Source organism: Rhododendron vialii, chromosome 5a, assembly GCF_030253575.1.
Source record: "Rhododendron vialii isolate Sample 1 chromosome 5a, ASM3025357v1".
Classification (NCBI taxonomy): Eukaryota; Viridiplantae; Streptophyta; class Magnoliopsida; order Ericales; family Ericaceae; genus Rhododendron; species Rhododendron vialii.
In genome coordinates this window covers 32,014,121-32,030,107 of record NC_080561.1, presented here as the reverse complement: position 1 = coordinate 32,030,107, position 15,987 = coordinate 32,014,121, and the positions used below count along the sequence as shown (strand labels likewise).

At 37.3% G+C, this 15,987-nt stretch overlaps 2 protein-coding genes across 7 annotated transcripts; both read left to right on the top strand.

Moving 5' to 3' along the window:
- Window positions 1-1,828: 1,828 nt before the first annotated feature.
- LOC131326606 (endonuclease 4-like) lies at window positions 1,829-10,233 on the top strand. 6 transcript variants are annotated; one of them, XM_058359439.1, is made up of 10 exons: window positions 1,829-2,150; window positions 2,278-2,395; window positions 3,737-3,911; window positions 5,861-5,971; window positions 6,042-6,097; window positions 6,732-6,815; window positions 7,202-7,294; window positions 8,783-8,850; window positions 9,015-9,088; window positions 9,719-10,233. In XM_058359439.1, exons 2-10 carry the CDS (start codon window positions 2,282-2,284, stop codon window positions 9,835-9,837), a joined length of 894 nt encoding a protein of 297 aa, XP_058215422.1. In that variant the 5' UTR covers window positions 1,829-2,150; window positions 2,278-2,281; the 3' UTR covers window positions 9,838-10,233. The 6 variants fall into 6 exon arrangements, with proteins under 6 accessions (XP_058215422.1, XP_058215424.1, XP_058215421.1 ...); XM_058359441.1 differs by having other exon boundaries at window positions 1,930-2,153; XM_058359440.1 differs by having other exon boundaries at window positions 2,139-2,157.
- Window positions 10,234-10,299: 66 nt separating this feature from the next.
- Window positions 10,300-13,091, top strand: LOC131326605 (endonuclease 1). Its single transcript, XM_058359436.1, has 9 exons — window positions 10,300-10,434; window positions 10,772-10,952; window positions 11,054-11,161; window positions 11,277-11,332; window positions 11,534-11,617; window positions 11,796-11,891; window positions 12,124-12,188; window positions 12,449-12,522; window positions 12,743-13,091. The coding sequence occupies exons 1-9, from the start codon at window positions 10,300-10,302 to the stop codon at window positions 12,868-12,870; spliced, it is 927 nt and encodes a 308-aa protein (XP_058215419.1). The 3' UTR covers window positions 12,871-13,091.
- Window positions 13,092-15,987: the final 2,896 nt, after the last annotated feature.

The window sequence follows — 15,987 nt, the reverse complement described above, 5'->3', positions numbered from 1 at the left end:
AACGACTTAGATTGTTTGTGGGAATCATATCGTGGACCCCACAGAGTCGTATTTACACAATCTGTGCACATACTATCTGTGTGAAAATATTGGAACAGCCGTACAAAAATGTACGTGCAACATCTGTGTAAAAATATGTGTCCTTAGGTTTATTACTAAAGTAATTATCCAACCCTGGATCTTCTACCTTCTCCTCAATCTCGTGGGTTCCATATTCATGTTCGGCGGTAGGAGGGGGAGGCCATGGTACTATCGACTCTCTTTCTTGATTTTTTTTCTTTTCCTTCCGTCTCTCTAGATTTACGTCTTGTCTTCTGATTTACGAGAGTTTTGTCACTCATTCTACGAGAGTTAGTAGTTTCGTCTATGGACAAATTTTTCTTTTGTCCTTAATTTTGCACTTTTTTCGTTTAAGACTCCTAAATAGATGTTAGGCAGTTTTAAAATATCGCTATTGCATTAGGCCATGGGTTAGGATGAAAGACATCGATTGCCTTGTAATTTACTTGTTTGTTAGACGATTAGTTTGACTTCGTTCAAGTTTTTGCAATGATCTCCGTTTCGTAAGTGCCGCCGAACGTTCATCAATACAATCTTAAAAAAAAAGTAATTATCTAGTAATTGCAAAAGCTGAGTGTGACTTAATTGAAATTAAGAAAAGAACACTTGTCAATTTACTACTCCCTCCGTCCCAAATTGTTTATCCGGTCCGCAAAACGATAACTTAAAAATAATACAATTTTTTAAAGAAAAAATTCAAAAAAATTTCACAAATTAATCGAAATCATTGATATCTAGTAAGTTGTTAAAAGACTTTTGAATTTTTCTTGCAAAAATCGTACTCCCTCCATCTCAAATTGTATGTCAATTTTTGATATATGTGCCAATTTTAATTACTTATATCTTTCAATATAGATCTCAAAATATATATAATATGGATCTTGTTTGATAGTTCTTGATTAGTTCTATTATACAAAGTTTTCAAACTCATGAAAAATATTATAGATTGAAAGATATAAGCGATGAAAATCACACGAGTTTCAAAAATTGTCATCTATTTTGGGACGGAGGGAGTATTATTTTTAAGACTCCGTTTTGCGGACCAGACAAATATTTTGGGACAGAGGGAGTACTATTTTAATATCGTTGTTCGGAGAATATTCTTTGCTTAATTAGCTAGGTTATAGTTTGGACTAATTTAACTTGTTTTTAAATACTAATTTATTTACGTTCGGTGTTAATTTAACTTATTTTTAAATACTCAAGAAGAGAAAAATCCAAACAATAAAAAGTTCTCCTATTTAAAAGCTTGCAAACAGCTGAGAAGATACTACAAAATAGTCTAAAAGCTAGATCTATCTATTTCTAAATTATTTTTATACTAAGTGTTGAAAATTAATTACTCCGTACTTTTTTTACACGATATTAGCAAAATTCAAAAAGAATAAAGTAGTTGGACAAATGAATAAAAAAAAAAGTTAGGCCAAAGGGGATTAGCTCACTTCATCATTGTACTCACTAATCACTCTGTAACAGAGGAAAGATCCTATGCCTCTGTACCCGATGAATTTTTCGTCCGTTTTTTTTTTTTATTTTTTATTTTTTCCGCTCGTCCGTTTAATTTTTATATATAAAACATAAAAAGAAAAGGGAAATCACCCCAGGCACTCCAAAAAACAAAGGAAAGTGAGTTGGAGTTACACTGATTTTGGAGTGCTTGCATCAATTTTTAAAACACCAATATCATTTCCAAAAGAAAAAGGAAAATGATGTTGACATTCTTTTTTTTTTTTTTTTTAACGCCACCCGATTTTGCGGGGTGACGTTTAAAAAAAAGAGATCGGCAAAAGCACCGGCCAAGAAAAACACACAAAATCCGATGACCGGAAAATCTCATCACACAATCCTATTACTGCGAGTATAGCCCACAGGTGACAGTGTACACGGTCCACACCAACGGTATCATCAGCATTCTCGTACAACTACGTCTGAGAGGAGAAATTCTTTGAAACACGGTTGGACGGCCGAGATGGTGCTCGGCATCACGTGGTCTGTGCCCACCAGGCACTGAAAAATTTCTCCTCATTACAGTTAAAGAGTCCTAGGGTTTTCTTGCTTCCCCAGTTGATCATCCAATAGCAGATTACCAGGTAGTATGTCTAATTTTCACGCCAACTCCATCTACCTATAGAATATAATCCATATGCATTCCTGTACGCAACTGAACGTACTTCATTACCCTTCTTTCTTCTTCTTTTTTTCCCCTGTAATTGGCAGAGTTATGGGTGGATCTGAGTTCATGTGGATTGGGATGGCGATTCTTCTTCTGCAGTTGATTCCAGGAATTCTGGGTTGGGGAAAGGATGGTCACTATACTGTATGCAAGATTGCCCAGGTAAAATTTGCGAGATTGTTGCCAATTTTTGTGGGTTCTAATTTTTGTTTGGTTTGCATTGATCACACTGGGAATTTTGATTGAAACAAACAAACTAGGAAATATTTAGTTTATTTAGTTTTAAGATAAAATCACAATAGGACCGTGGCGCCAAGTTTGAAATATTTAGCCTTTGGGAGATTCAACATTGCGACCTCTTGGGTAAGCCCTTTGTTGCTGTCTCATGCCCAGTCTGATCAATACCCTTGTGGTTAACACTAGGAATATTATTTGCACACTTTTGCATAGAACTCTTGGTGCCTATTACATTGGCTAGATTAAACGTGGGACATCTGATTGGATTTCAAATCTCATAGAAATGCAGTTCTGGTGTTTGAATGCCAATTTTCGGAAGGGATTACGTATCTCTTATACAGGTAATCTCGCTAAGCATTGGGTATACATCAATGTGGCACTTTTGATTCCCTCCCATTTAATTCAGCAAGATTACTTAACCTATGGGATTATGTATGCCGTCACTATTAATTAGGTCAATCAAACACGGCAACGAGGGTGATATTCCATGTCCTGTGTCGAAAAAATACCAAAAGTTGACTTTTAGAAACCATAATTATGATTTGTTTTGGGCAATAGTTTTCTGGACTTCTTGCAATCCATTAACTATTTAGCTTTGAAAAAATACCAAAAGTTGACTTTTAGAAACCATAATTATGATTTGTTTGGGCAATAGTTTTCTGGACTTCTTGCAATCCATTAACTATTTAGCTATCTACTCACATAATAACTTGTTATCCACTGGAAGGGGCTTTTAACGTGATGCTTAAGTTCAATACTTCAGAGATCGACTTACCTTAATAATCGAATTAAAAAAAACTTCAGAGATCAGATTATTGCTCGGATTTGTAATATTCACACTAGAGTTTCTTTTCAATCAATCATTTGCGGGTCCTTGGTGCACGAGTACAATCAATTTGGGAAACTGGGTAAAGAAAATGTTGACATCATAGGTTTTTGGCCTTTAAGACATGTTTGTGTGTTGCGGGGTTATGATCAGCAATTACTTATTAGTCACGACTTTAAGTAATCATGATTGTTGTCTTGTCAATTACTTTGCACTGCAATTTTTCTGTGAAAAACCCAAATGAATTATTTGTTCAAAGTCCAAATCACTTACCATTTAAGTGGAAAATAACGGGACGTATGCTCATTATGGGGGTTGGAAGGGGTTTCATATATGCTTTATCCAACCTTCAAGAGATGCGTAATGGCAAGCTCATTCATAGTTTCTCTAAGTTCAACACAAAACAGAACATTTTTCCTAACATTTATTGGGTATTTTAGGGATATCTTTCTGAAGATGCTTCACTCGCGGTGAATGAATTACTTCCTCGTTCTGCTCAAGGCGATCTTGCTTCTGTTTGCTCGTGGGCTGATGAGATTCGGTTCCATTACCACTGGAGTGGACCTTTACACTATATTGATACCCCTGATTTCAGGTGTAACTATAATTACAGCCGTAAGTTCAGCTTATCACTTAGTTTCTTGTATTAATTGCCCCCTTCATCACATGTGAGTTGCTACATACCTTTGGGCTATCTTACATGGATTCTTTTGACTATATAAAGAATTTGTGTTGCCAGACACTCAACCCTCGGACACTAAGTGGCGTTAGTAACTTGCTCCTGTTTGGTTGCGGAGGGAGTGTAGGCCTAGTGGGGTGTTCGTGCCCCCCACCGAATTCCTTTTTTTATTATTTAAACTTTGCATTTTGCCTTATAAGTTGTCTTTTATATGTATCTCTTTTTAATGACCCTAATACCCTTTGTATGTCATTGCATTCTCAAATTTTTATTTCAAAAAAAGGACAATTCCACTACATAGGTTAAATGAGATCTCTAATGCAAATAACAGCCATCACTTACTATTAAAACTCTCTAATGCACAATGTGTTGGGTTTTTGCCCATGTGGTGTTAATGCATTGAAAGAAAAATGAAAAAGTGTTTGTTAGTTGTATTTTTAATTGGCTGAAGCAAATGTCTTTGGAAATAGTCTTGAGCGGGTAAAATGCTGGCTATGTGTTCCAAAGTCCCCAAGTGCATTTGATGCTTGGCCTCCAGAAGTTTCTCGGCAATTCAAGTGTTCTTTTGTTCTTGTGGAGTAGTGCCATGTCATGCCTATATATTTAAGGGGTTTTGGCCGTGTAGTGTGTGTGTGTGAAAAAGAGTCGTGTGTGTGTGTGTGAAAAAGAGTCAATAAAACCAAACTATAAGTGGGTGTTTTTGGTATAGAAAATTGTGTGAGTAAGAGAGAGAGATAAAAATACTAGTGAGCTTGAGAGCTTGGGTTGGGGTATTTCTTATCTCATTGTACTTATACATATATGATATAATAGTGGAAATTGTTCTCTCTCCTGTGGAATAGGCATTGAGGCCCAACCACGTAACTCTTGTGTGTCTCTTTTGTGCGTGTTTATTTTTGGTTGTGCTTCCGTTGTGGGTGGAATTGGAAATTTCCCAACACAATGTCCAAAATTCAAATGTGGCTAAACCATGGGATATATGCATTGTACTTTGGGAATTATTTATAGTTTTGACAGTAGTCTTGTTTGTTTCTCTCTCTCGATAGAACCCACAACTCAATTCAAATTTGGAGATTTTGGAATAGGATTTGAAAACTAGATAATCTTTCTAATTGGAGCAAGATTGCTAAATATCAATGTTTTGGTAATGTGTATATCGCTCTTAGACTTGATCCGATGAGACAATTCAAGCAATCGGTTTGTTTTGATAATTTATGTGACTAGCTTTCTTAATAAGTATGGTGACCTTTTACTTATTTTCAGTATAATTTTTTTTTATTGTTCTAGCATTACATATTTGGATTCATGTCATAATCCAAATAGAGGAAAAAGATTCATGTAGCCGACCCCAAGTGATTGGGACATAAGGCTCTGTTTGGTTTGGTTTGGTTTAGCATTACATATTACGATTTTTATTTTTTGGTTGAAGTGTGTTTAAAAGGTGCCCCCACTAATGCTAAATCTTGGCTCCATCATTGCTTATGGTCGTACAGTTTTCAAGGATAGGAATACGGGATCTGTGTCTAACACTTTAGTTGGGCATTCATTTAGCAAGAATTCTCATAATTCGTATATACCCTGAAGTATGCATAGAACTCCTATATTATGCATGAAATGCTCTAGCCTATAGGTAACAAGTAACACCATTTAGCCTAAACAATTAGAAAAATATTGTATGGAATATGAACACTTTGGCGTGTCACGTATCCTTGAAATGAAAACTATATGGATCAAACACTTACCTCCACTTGACACCCCCTTCTCAGTCCATGTGACATTATGTTTGGGGAAGATATTCTGATATATGGGTTGCTGTGTGTGATTTGATTGTAACGATATTTCACACAATGCTAAAAAATGACCCATCCTCTTACCCTTCTTATAGGGGACTGCCATAATTCAGCTGGACAAAAAAACATGTGTGTCTCTGGAGCAATTAACAACTATACTATGCAACTTATGTCAGGTTATAAGGACTCCAATACGGAAAGTAAATGTAAGTTCTCTGTGTTACTAGGTTTTTGTCATGGCTATAATGGGGGTACTCATTTCTCTATCTTCGACAGACAACTTGACAGAGGCTCTTATGTTCTTATCACATTTCATTGGGGATATCCATCAGGTGTGCTCTCCCTTCTACTTCTGAGGTTAAATAGATGGAAACAACTAAATTTTTCTTCACTCTACTTATCTTCCTTTTCTATCTTGTAATTGGAATCATTGTGATTTTAGGACAAGACCTTATTTATAAATACTTCTTGTGGGGTTGTCTTCCCCATTGATCACTTACTTACTTTTGTGTTAATTGGGTGGTAATATGAAGTCCTATTACCAGTTTATTTGGGAAGTTTCTTTCTATCATTTGAAGCATTTTCAGGTTTCTGCATCTGATGCTCTCCCAGCCTTATGTGCCATGCTACATAGAAGGTTATTAACCATTTCAAAATGAGAATAATAACACTGTTTTATGGCTATGACTATGCCGTTCTTTGGCATCTATTTTTCGGGGGCATACTGTAGAACATTTTGTAGTATAAGTATGAAACCATTGATGTCTGAATGATAGCTTTATTTAGTTTACGGCTGAAGCTACTATGTTTTTTCCTATCTATACGCCTTAAATTTAGTTTTTGTTTGCCTAACTCGTTTTCGTTTGCTTAACTCCGAAGGTCTAAATTCATTCATAACACTACTTTGGGAAAATTGAACTAGAAAAATGCACATTTAATCTTGGCTTTTTGGATCTATGATGACAGCCTCTTCATGTTGGTTTCACCGGAGATGAAGGTGGGAACACCATCACTGTCCGTTGGTATCGGAGGAAGACCAATTTACACCATGTAGGTATTTACAATTTGTTTGTCCTTGAAGTTTGTTCCTTTAATCTTATTCATTATATTTTGGTGTTTTTATTGCTGTTTCAGTTTTTTTCTTTGGAACTCATATTTCTGGGAACGCCATGCTTTTTAGGCCCCTGTCCCAATCAAAACCATCAATAGGCTCTTTATTTGTTCTTTCAGGGGATAAATGTGGGAAGGTGGACTGCGATTATTTATTTTGGGAATTGATTTTGCCACTCTCCTTTTTGTTAATGCCACTCCCCTTCTCTCACAAAACAAATCATCTAATAAAGACACAAATGGGAGTGACATTAACAAAAAGGGTAGTGGCAAAATCACTCGCCTTTATTTTTATGTGTTAAATGATTTAGTTTTTGCAAATCCAGGTATGGGACAATATGATCATTGAATCTGCTGTGAAGATGTTTTATGGTTCAGATCTTTCAATGATGATACAAGCTATTCAAAGGAACATCACGGTGGGCTCTTCTTGCATTGTCACTGATTGTCATTATATTAGCATGATTACCAATGTACAATTTCCACTAGATGGCATACATGTATGTAGCATCCTTGCATGACAAAGGGTACCTATAGGCTTCAGATCCCCTCTACTGTAAATCTGTACCTCTGTACCAGCAATAGAATTCTGCTATGGGTCCATAGTGAACTACTGTCAACCCTAGCAATTAATGCCTTGGAAATGCAATCATAGAATTACAATTAAAAAAACCCCTCATAATCCAGGAACTCCTTCCTTCTCCAACCCGAACTCTGGGTTACCCACCCACTAGTCTCACCTCCTAATATTTAGAGAGAAAATCAGTGGATGGAGAGATCTTCAAACACCTGTCATGTAATAAAATTAAGAAGGGAAATTCAGCAGATGGAGATTCTTCAAAAACCTGTCACTGTGTATAACGTCTGTCTGTGTCTAGCTCAGCGGGTGGTGTTAGGAAAGTCACAGATTGAGAAGGCAGGGGGTAAGTTGAATAACGGAGTCAAAGTTCAGGTGTGCAATTGAAGTTTGTTGAAGTTCAGGTGTCTATTTGATATTGTGGTCAAGGGTTTTTTGAAATCTTCTCAGTTAATAATGCAACAACCTTCTTTTTAAAACTGAATAGGAAGATTAGATTAGTACAATGAAACGTGATTAACAGTAGCCAGAATTGTGCTGTAGAAGTTTTCCGCCAAAGAGTGCTTTTTTACACAGAAAAGTTCATATCCCCTTTTAACCCAGCACCCAGAAAAGTAGTTCGCTGCATTGAAGAATGAATTGTTCAATGGTTCACTGCTGATATGAGCAGTGGTGGAGCCAGCAATTTACTTCAATGGGGGCAATATTACCCACTTTTGCAGTAGACCCAGACCTATTTTCATAGGTCGCACAGTATTTCCTTCATCAATGCAGCCAAAGGCGTGTCACTCTTCACAACGCTGAACCATTTATCATCCTTCATAGGTTACCTTGCTTCTCAACTACAAAATCAAATTTTGGGCCTTTTCCAAAACAAAAGTACCTTTTGTGCAATAAAATTCTCCGGGATTGAGTTAAGAATAACTTTCTTGAAACTTCAGAAAGTGCGATAGACTAAAGATAACTTTGGAGGGAGCATGCTTGCAATATTTGAGGATTAAGGTATCACAATGATAAAAATTAAGGGGTAAAAGTGATTTTCGAAGAAGCTAGTGGGGGCAGCTACCCGAACTTGCCCCTCTATAGATTAGTCATTGGATATGAGATCCTAATACATCCTGCATTTCACTTTGTTTTTTGAAGCTATTTTTCCCCCCAAATCCGTATAATAAACACCTAATGATTATCTACAACTGGAATTCATCTTTTGACTGTTACTTGAGTTTTGCTTTGAAGTATTTTGTTGTGTTTTCCAGCATGAGTCCGACCTGAGGAGTGTTATATACCATTCAATTTCTTCCCCTCTGTGTGTGTATGTTGTGTGTAACAGGATGGTTGGTCCGATGACATCTTACCTTGGGAGAGTTGCTCACTTGATCAGACAGCATGTCCAGACTCGTAAGTACCCCCATGCTCTCGAGCTATTGGTTGATACGAGAAGAAAAGTAGCAACTTTTCTTTACCCCCCTCACGAGAGGCCATCTTTCAAAACTTCAAAAGCAATTCAATCAAGCTACAGTTGGGCTTAGGTTCTACGGCGGTAATGAATCTTTTATTTGCAGATATGCATTTGAAAGCATTAATTTGGCCTGCAAGTTTGCCTACAGAAATGCCACACCAGGAAGCACTCTAGAAGGTACATAATTGATTCTCTATACCGTTCATTCTGTTCAAACAAAGCTTTAATCATACAAGCTATGTTCCCATTAGAGTCATGGAGGACATAGCAACTTGCACATTGTGCTTGATGTTAGATTTAAAAGATATCTGATTGGAATACAGTAGATTGGCTTTGTTCACATGCAGCGATTGAAATTTATGGAGCCATGGATTTTGTTCCGGGAGCTTCTTCTCACAATTAATTAGTTGTGAAGGGGATATAGTTCAAGAAGCATTCTGAGGCAGCTTATGCTTTTGAATTTAGATTCACAAGGGCATCCCTACATGTTTGAGAATGATAAGTCTATTAACCAAAAAGACGCACTGCCTTCTTTTCATCACTGATAATATGTCACATGTTTACGTGCAAGTGATGAGAACGATACAGTGATTAGCCAATTGCACTGTGTGACCATCAACATCATCTCCTAGTTCAGCCAATCCATTCATGTAATTCCACTTTAATGGAAATGCCTTCCAAATTGGCAATTATGTTACGCAACATGTCGTCACTGACCTACGTGTTGAGTTTCAAGAACTCCGTGGCTTGTATTAGTTTTTTTTTAGGTTATGTATCTTATCACTTCCATTTGCTGTTATGATTCAGATGATTACTTCCTCTCTCGGCTGCCTGTTGTGGAGAAGAGACTAGCTCAAGGTGGGGTCCGCTTGGCTGCAACCCTTAACCGTATCTTTGCGTCACAGCCATCGATTTCACAAGAATGAAATATAGCGATAGATGAGGAATTTCAGCGTCAAAGAGAATGAAGATAAGAGGGATGATAGAGAATGAAATTTTGGTTATGTCACACCAACTGGGCCCACTCTGCAATTTTGAAGTTCCCCACAAGTCAACATCTCTCATCTAGTCATCTACCTAACTTCCTTCTTGATCCCCTGGAAAGTCATCATTTTCTGAAAGCCAAGCAATGTACATCATTACCGCCTGCATGACTCAACTTTGTTTCTTTAATTTAATATCTGGGATTCGTATGTAATTCTGGAATATGCCCACCTTGCTTCTGTTTACAAGCAACTTTGGGGATAGTTTTGTACTTCACTCCATGCAAATACTTTATTAATGTCATATATATATGAAGTCCATAATGATTTGTCATTGCATTGGCATTTGTATTTCATGTTCAAGAAATATAGAAACAAGCCAAGAGAAAAGGCCATTTCAGTGGGATGGGTATATACATAAGATTGTGGAGAATGTTCAAGCTGTGCTTTGTTTTCTTTCTGGGCTTTATGGTCATTTTAGAAACTGGGGTTCAAGCTTGGAGCAAAGAGGGCCATGTTATGGTATGCCAAATCGCACAGGTAGAGTCTCATTCTGTTCTTTAGAGATGCAATGCCTGTTGAGAGAATTTTGTTTACAGGCTCTTTAAATTATTCACTTCCTTGATCTATCATCGTCCATATGATCATTTTGAGTGAAGTAGAAAAGAACATGATTCATGATTGGAACACAAAGCATACCTCAAACATTCCAAACACAAATTGGGTAGCCTTTTTTGGTGACTTCTCGTGATATACCCATAGTCCATTACCCAGAAGAATATTCTGTTGCTTATATGTATGTCTTAAAGAGAAGTATCGATAATATCTCATCGTGCAAGTATGAACTAATTCAGATTGTGAAACTGCAAATCCATAGGGTCTTCTCGGACCGGATGCAGCGCACGCTGTTCAGATGTTGTTGCCGGACTATGTCAATGGAAATTTATCGGCTCTCTGTGTTTGGCCTGACCAAATTCGGCACTGGTACAAGTACCGGTGGACAAGCCCACTTCACTTCATTGACACTCCTGATGAAGCTTGTAACTTTCATTACAAAAGTAAGCTGTCGATCATCAATGCGTTTGTTTTATTTCTTTCCCTGAAGTTTTAGCTAATTATCGATGTATTAATAAATTACAATTGGTCCATGTATCATCAGGGGATTGCCATGATCCTCATGGATTGAAGGACATGTGTGTTGCTGGTGCCATCCAAAACTTTACCACTCAACTTTCACATTACAGAGAGGGAACTTCTGATCGTCGACGTAAGAAGTGGATTAATGTCACTCAATTTTCATTCACTAGTTTTTTTCAAAATCTTTTCTGGTAAATAGTTCTTTTCAATTTTTTTTGTTTAACATTTTTTTCCGTTTTGGACAGATAACATGACCGAGGCCTTGTTATTTGTGTCACACTTCATGGGTGACATTCATCAGGTATATATGTGGCTGCAAGTTTTTAATGTCCCTTTTTTTCTTTTGCATTTGTGCTTTCTCGATTTAATGAGAAATTAGTAGAGAAATCTTCTTTCTAAACCTGAAACTGATCGATCCCACCTACCGGAATCTTAGGTCCCCTTGCCACAACGTAATCCAGAATCCCTACCGCAACAACTAACAAATCTTTCTGTTGTTCAGCCATTGCATGTTGGATTCACAAGTGATGAAGGTGGAAACAGCATTGAGTTGCGCTGGTTTACGCATAAATCTAATTTGCACCATGTGAGTGAAAAATATATACTACTATTAGGCACCTCTGATAGTTTTTTAACGTGTATGGAGTTCTACTTTTTTTTTTTATCTTCAATACTTGTAGCTTAATTTTCTGAAAAGCAACTGTCAATAAACAAATTCCCTTTCCTGGATTTTGATTTTAATTCCAAGTACTTGTAACACATAGGTTTGGGACAGAGAGATAATTCTGACGGCTGCTAAAGATTACTATGGAAAGGACATGGACCTCCTTCGACAAGACATCGAGGCGAACTTCACTGATGTAAGTCTGATAAAATTTTTACCTCTTTAATTTGCTTCAAAATCTGGATTATATTTTCGTTGGTAGCAATTTGTTAGTAGCATCTTGGAAGTACTTCTACTGCGCTCTAAATCAAAAATGGGTATTTTGCTCATGAAGTGGTAAAGTACTTGCAAGAACGTTAAGTAAAGTTGAAGTCCATGTATTTCATCTAATTCAAATTCGTCGTGACCTCAATTTTCGTTAATAATAGGGACTCTGGCGCGAAGATGTTACATCCTGGACGGACTGTAGTGATATGTTTACTTGCGTCAACAAGTGAGCTATTTTTCTCTTCCTCTCTCTCCCTCAGTAATTTTTTTTTGTAGACGCAGAAACCGACCACAGAATCGCTTACGTAAATTGAATGGTTAAAAAAGTGGATGAATAGACAATTTCACTATGTATTAATGGGATCCACATTTTACAAAATTGTATTCGTCCATGCACCTTATGTGGCTGATTTTGTGGCCGTGAGAATTACTCTCTCTCTCTCTCTCTCTCTCTCTCTCATTAAACTAAAAGTTTGTTATACACAGGTGGGCAGTGGAGAGTATAAACATAGCTTGCCATTGGGGTTACAAAGATGTTGAGTCTGGTGAAACTCTGGATGGTAATGTTACATTTCAATTTCCTACAGCATACATAAACTTTTTCTAGTTCAATCCTTGCAATTCCAATGACACTTAATTATTTTTGCACCAATTAAAGCAGGGGAACTTTTTGGTTGTTCATTTTTCCCAAATTCCCTACGCTATGTCTCATGTCCACACCACCAAAAATGATGATAGCTAGTTAACAAAAAAACGTGTATATGTGCCTATAAATTGCAGATGATTACTTCAATTCGAGGCTACCGATTGTCATGAAACGGATTGCTCAGGGTGGAGTCCGACTAGCCATGATACTTAACCGGGTTTTTGGCGATTCGGAGGAAGATGTGGAAGCAGCTAGTACTTGATTAACTAACTGGCCAACACAAACAATACACCATGTCGATTTCATTTTGCTAACCGTGATGTACAAATCATTCCTGTATCAGCTTAATCGGATAACCAATTTATCTCAACGAATCGCATTTTCTTAGAAAGAAAAGGTCGGTCCACTTTGTTCACAACGAATATGATATAATGATTATAACAGTTATTTGTAACGTCCTCTCAAATGATGTGGATCTCATGCATGTGTGGGTTCTATTCCAAGTGACAAACATTACAAATAATCGTTACATTGAATTTTTTTTCCACGTAGATGATTGAGACTATGTCGCAATCAAAATAAAGAGACTTATATAACAAATGGCGCGGAGTCTTAGGCTTGAATTTATTAAACACAAGTGTTTAATTTGAAAGGAACAACCTGACAACCTAGAGTAGACTTTTTGAATTTAAATTAGGACAAAGTTCACTTTAACCTCTTACGGTTTGAGTCATGTAAGGATACACCCCCTATAATTAAAAAATGGGCACATAACAACCCTGTGGTTTGTTAAAACATGCAGATGCACCCCATTCTGTTGGGAATTGAGAACCAAACAAATTTTCGGGTTCAATTTTTGTTTAGAAACTCTTGTTGCAACTCACTAAACCGAACAAGTTTTGAAAATTTTTAGTTTTACAAAAACGTTAGAGTCTAGAGAGATCATTTTGACATGTACTACGTACAATCTTTGACATCTATGACTATAATGCATAAATCTAGTAAAATGTTTGCATCCAATATATATTTTCTCGCAATGGATCAAATAAGAAACTTAAACATATGAAAACCGGGATTTACTTTTATTCATGGGTAATTTTCAAAAAATCACCTCTATCTACCAAATGAAACAAGAACCCTCCTCCATTTTTTTTTCAATTTGTAATGCCCCACATTTTAACAGTTCTGTTGTCCAATACCGGAAATGATGTGAACTTCCAACAAATTAAGGTTGAGCGTTACAGAACGAGTCATGTGCCTCCAGAGTTGAGGAACCACAATAGAATGGTTGTCACCACAAGATTTTGCACCAATTATAACATAAGAACTCAACTAGGGTAACAATTTTCAAAAGATAGACTAGTGACTGCAGCAATAAAGTCCAAACCAACCAAATAGATCTATGCAAGCAAACAGATACAAAGAGGATACAAGTTCAAATCGCTCAATTTCATAGTTATGGAATTAAGACAAATGGTACCACCAAATTGGTAACGGTAGCAGCAAAGTCTGAATTGAGCAGTACCAATGAATTTGTATATCAATAAGAATGTGAGCACGAATTGGGTTTATTAAATAGAAGTTGTAACGTAAGAACTTGTGCAGATTAACAATTACAAGCAAATAACGAAGCTGATAGTTGTAATAGAGGGACCTAAACTGACCAATGAAAGCTTATCTCAAACCTGATAATGTCAGAAACAAGACCTCAAATAGGGAACAAGAAACAGTTGTCAACATCAATAGCAAATGTGTCATAGGATTCTTCGCCACAAGAATTTGAATATACCTAAGAAAAGCTAGGAATGGATTGCGTAACAACTACCTTAAATATCAAGAATTTAACGAATTTTACGAAGGACAGATTTCAATACAATTCTAACAAGACTCAACTAGGCCAACGAACAAGGGTACTTAAAGAAACAACGCTTACAACATTGCATTTGGAATACCACCTACTATCATGGACACAACAAGTCTCTTCCCAAATCATATCAATTCTCGCCATGCTTGAATTAATGAAGTCAGAGACAACACTTCCATAGGGAACGATTAACCCTAATCTCGGCAAATATGATCTATCGATCTTTCTCAACACACGTGGACTAAGATTTCTTATTTTCGATTCCAAACATGAACATGAACGGGATTCTCTATGAGTGAAAAGCTTCTGAATCAAAAGTATAGTAACGAATGAGTAGAACAACTAGGAAAAGATGATACCTCAAACAAGTGATGTTTCTAAGAGCTAGAGAGTAGTAGGAGGTGGTAGTTTAGCTACGCAACTGCATTTGTTGCTGTTTCGGTGTACACTTATGTTGCTGTTTTGAGCTCGACTCACCATGTACTCCCTGTCTCTGAGGACAATTTCTCGCCACGTGGCCAGGTTCGCGACAAGTATAACAAATCCTATTAAGTTGAGGAACTCCCTGTTTCTCGAGTGAAGTAGGTGGCCCAAGATTAACCTGATTCTGTAATAGCTGATTTGGTTCCCTTTGCCTTTTTCTCCCCTGACTTCCAAAACTCCTTGGCGACGTAGTTACGCTAATGGTTGGTTGCCTTTGTGCACTCTGTGGTTGCGACTGACTAACAAATAGCCTAGTTCCTGGTTGTTGTACTAAACCCAACTCATCCTGCATTTTCTTTTCCTGAGGACAGTTCTTTGCGACATGGTCAAACTCCCTGCAAGTAAAACAAGATTTTTGACCCCTTTGACATTAAGAAAGAATATGACCAGGCTGACCAAATCGATGACACACAATTTGACGCTTGAGAAGAAATCTCGGAGTCTCAGAACGAAAAGGTAGGTTAGGGCCCTACTGACCCTGCATAAACTACTCTGGTCCCCTCGGTTTCTTACTTTCTGAACTCTTAATACTCTCGGAAGATGATCTCGCGCTAACGACTCGATGCCTAGCTTCCCCCACATTCACACCGCCCTGCGCACCCTCTAATGTCTCAGCACCTTTCACGCACTCAACAATCTCAGGAAACATTACCTCATCCCTAGTATACTGACTCGCCTCATTCTCCCCGTTTGCACTATAGCCCTGGCGATCATGATCCCTGGTCTCACCCCACCTAACTCCACGTCTTGATGACATCCTACTATAAAAGCATAAGAAAGAAAAACATCAACATTAATCACGTCTCCATCTAATGCCAGTGTCCAACCTTCTCAACGTGTATTAATAACTCTACACCAATCTACCGTAATACAAATGCAACGATACATCGAAGGACTAATATCATTCATGCAAGCACACACGTGGTTTTTTTTTTTTTTTGGAAAAGATGCAACGATTTTTGAACCCATAAGACTAAAAGTCTCCCCACGATCTCGAGGTGTTCTAAACCTATTGCTCTGATACCAAGTTGT

Coding starts and splice junctions, on each gene's coding strand:
- LOC131326605 (XM_058359436.1), top strand. CDS start 10,300: ATGGGTATATACATAAGATTGTGGAGAATGTTCAAGCTGTGCTTTGTT. Junction 12,189..12,448: donor ATGTTTACTTGCGTCAACAA/GTGAGCTATTTT, acceptor TGTTATACACAG/GTGGGCAGTGGAGAGTATAA. Junction 12,523..12,742: donor GTCTGGTGAAACTCTGGATG/GTAATGTTACAT, acceptor TATAAATTGCAG/ATGATTACTTCAATTCGAGG.
- LOC131326606 (XM_058359438.1), top strand. CDS start 2,204: ATGCATTCCTGTACGCAACTGAACGTACTTCATTACCCTTCTTTCTTC. Junction 5,972..6,041: donor CTCCAATACGGAAAGTAAAT/GTAAGTTCTCTG, acceptor TATCTTCGACAG/ACAACTTGACAGAGGCTCTT. Junction 6,816..7,201: donor GGAAGACCAATTTACACCAT/GTAGGTATTTAC, acceptor TTGCAAATCCAG/GTATGGGACAATATGATCAT.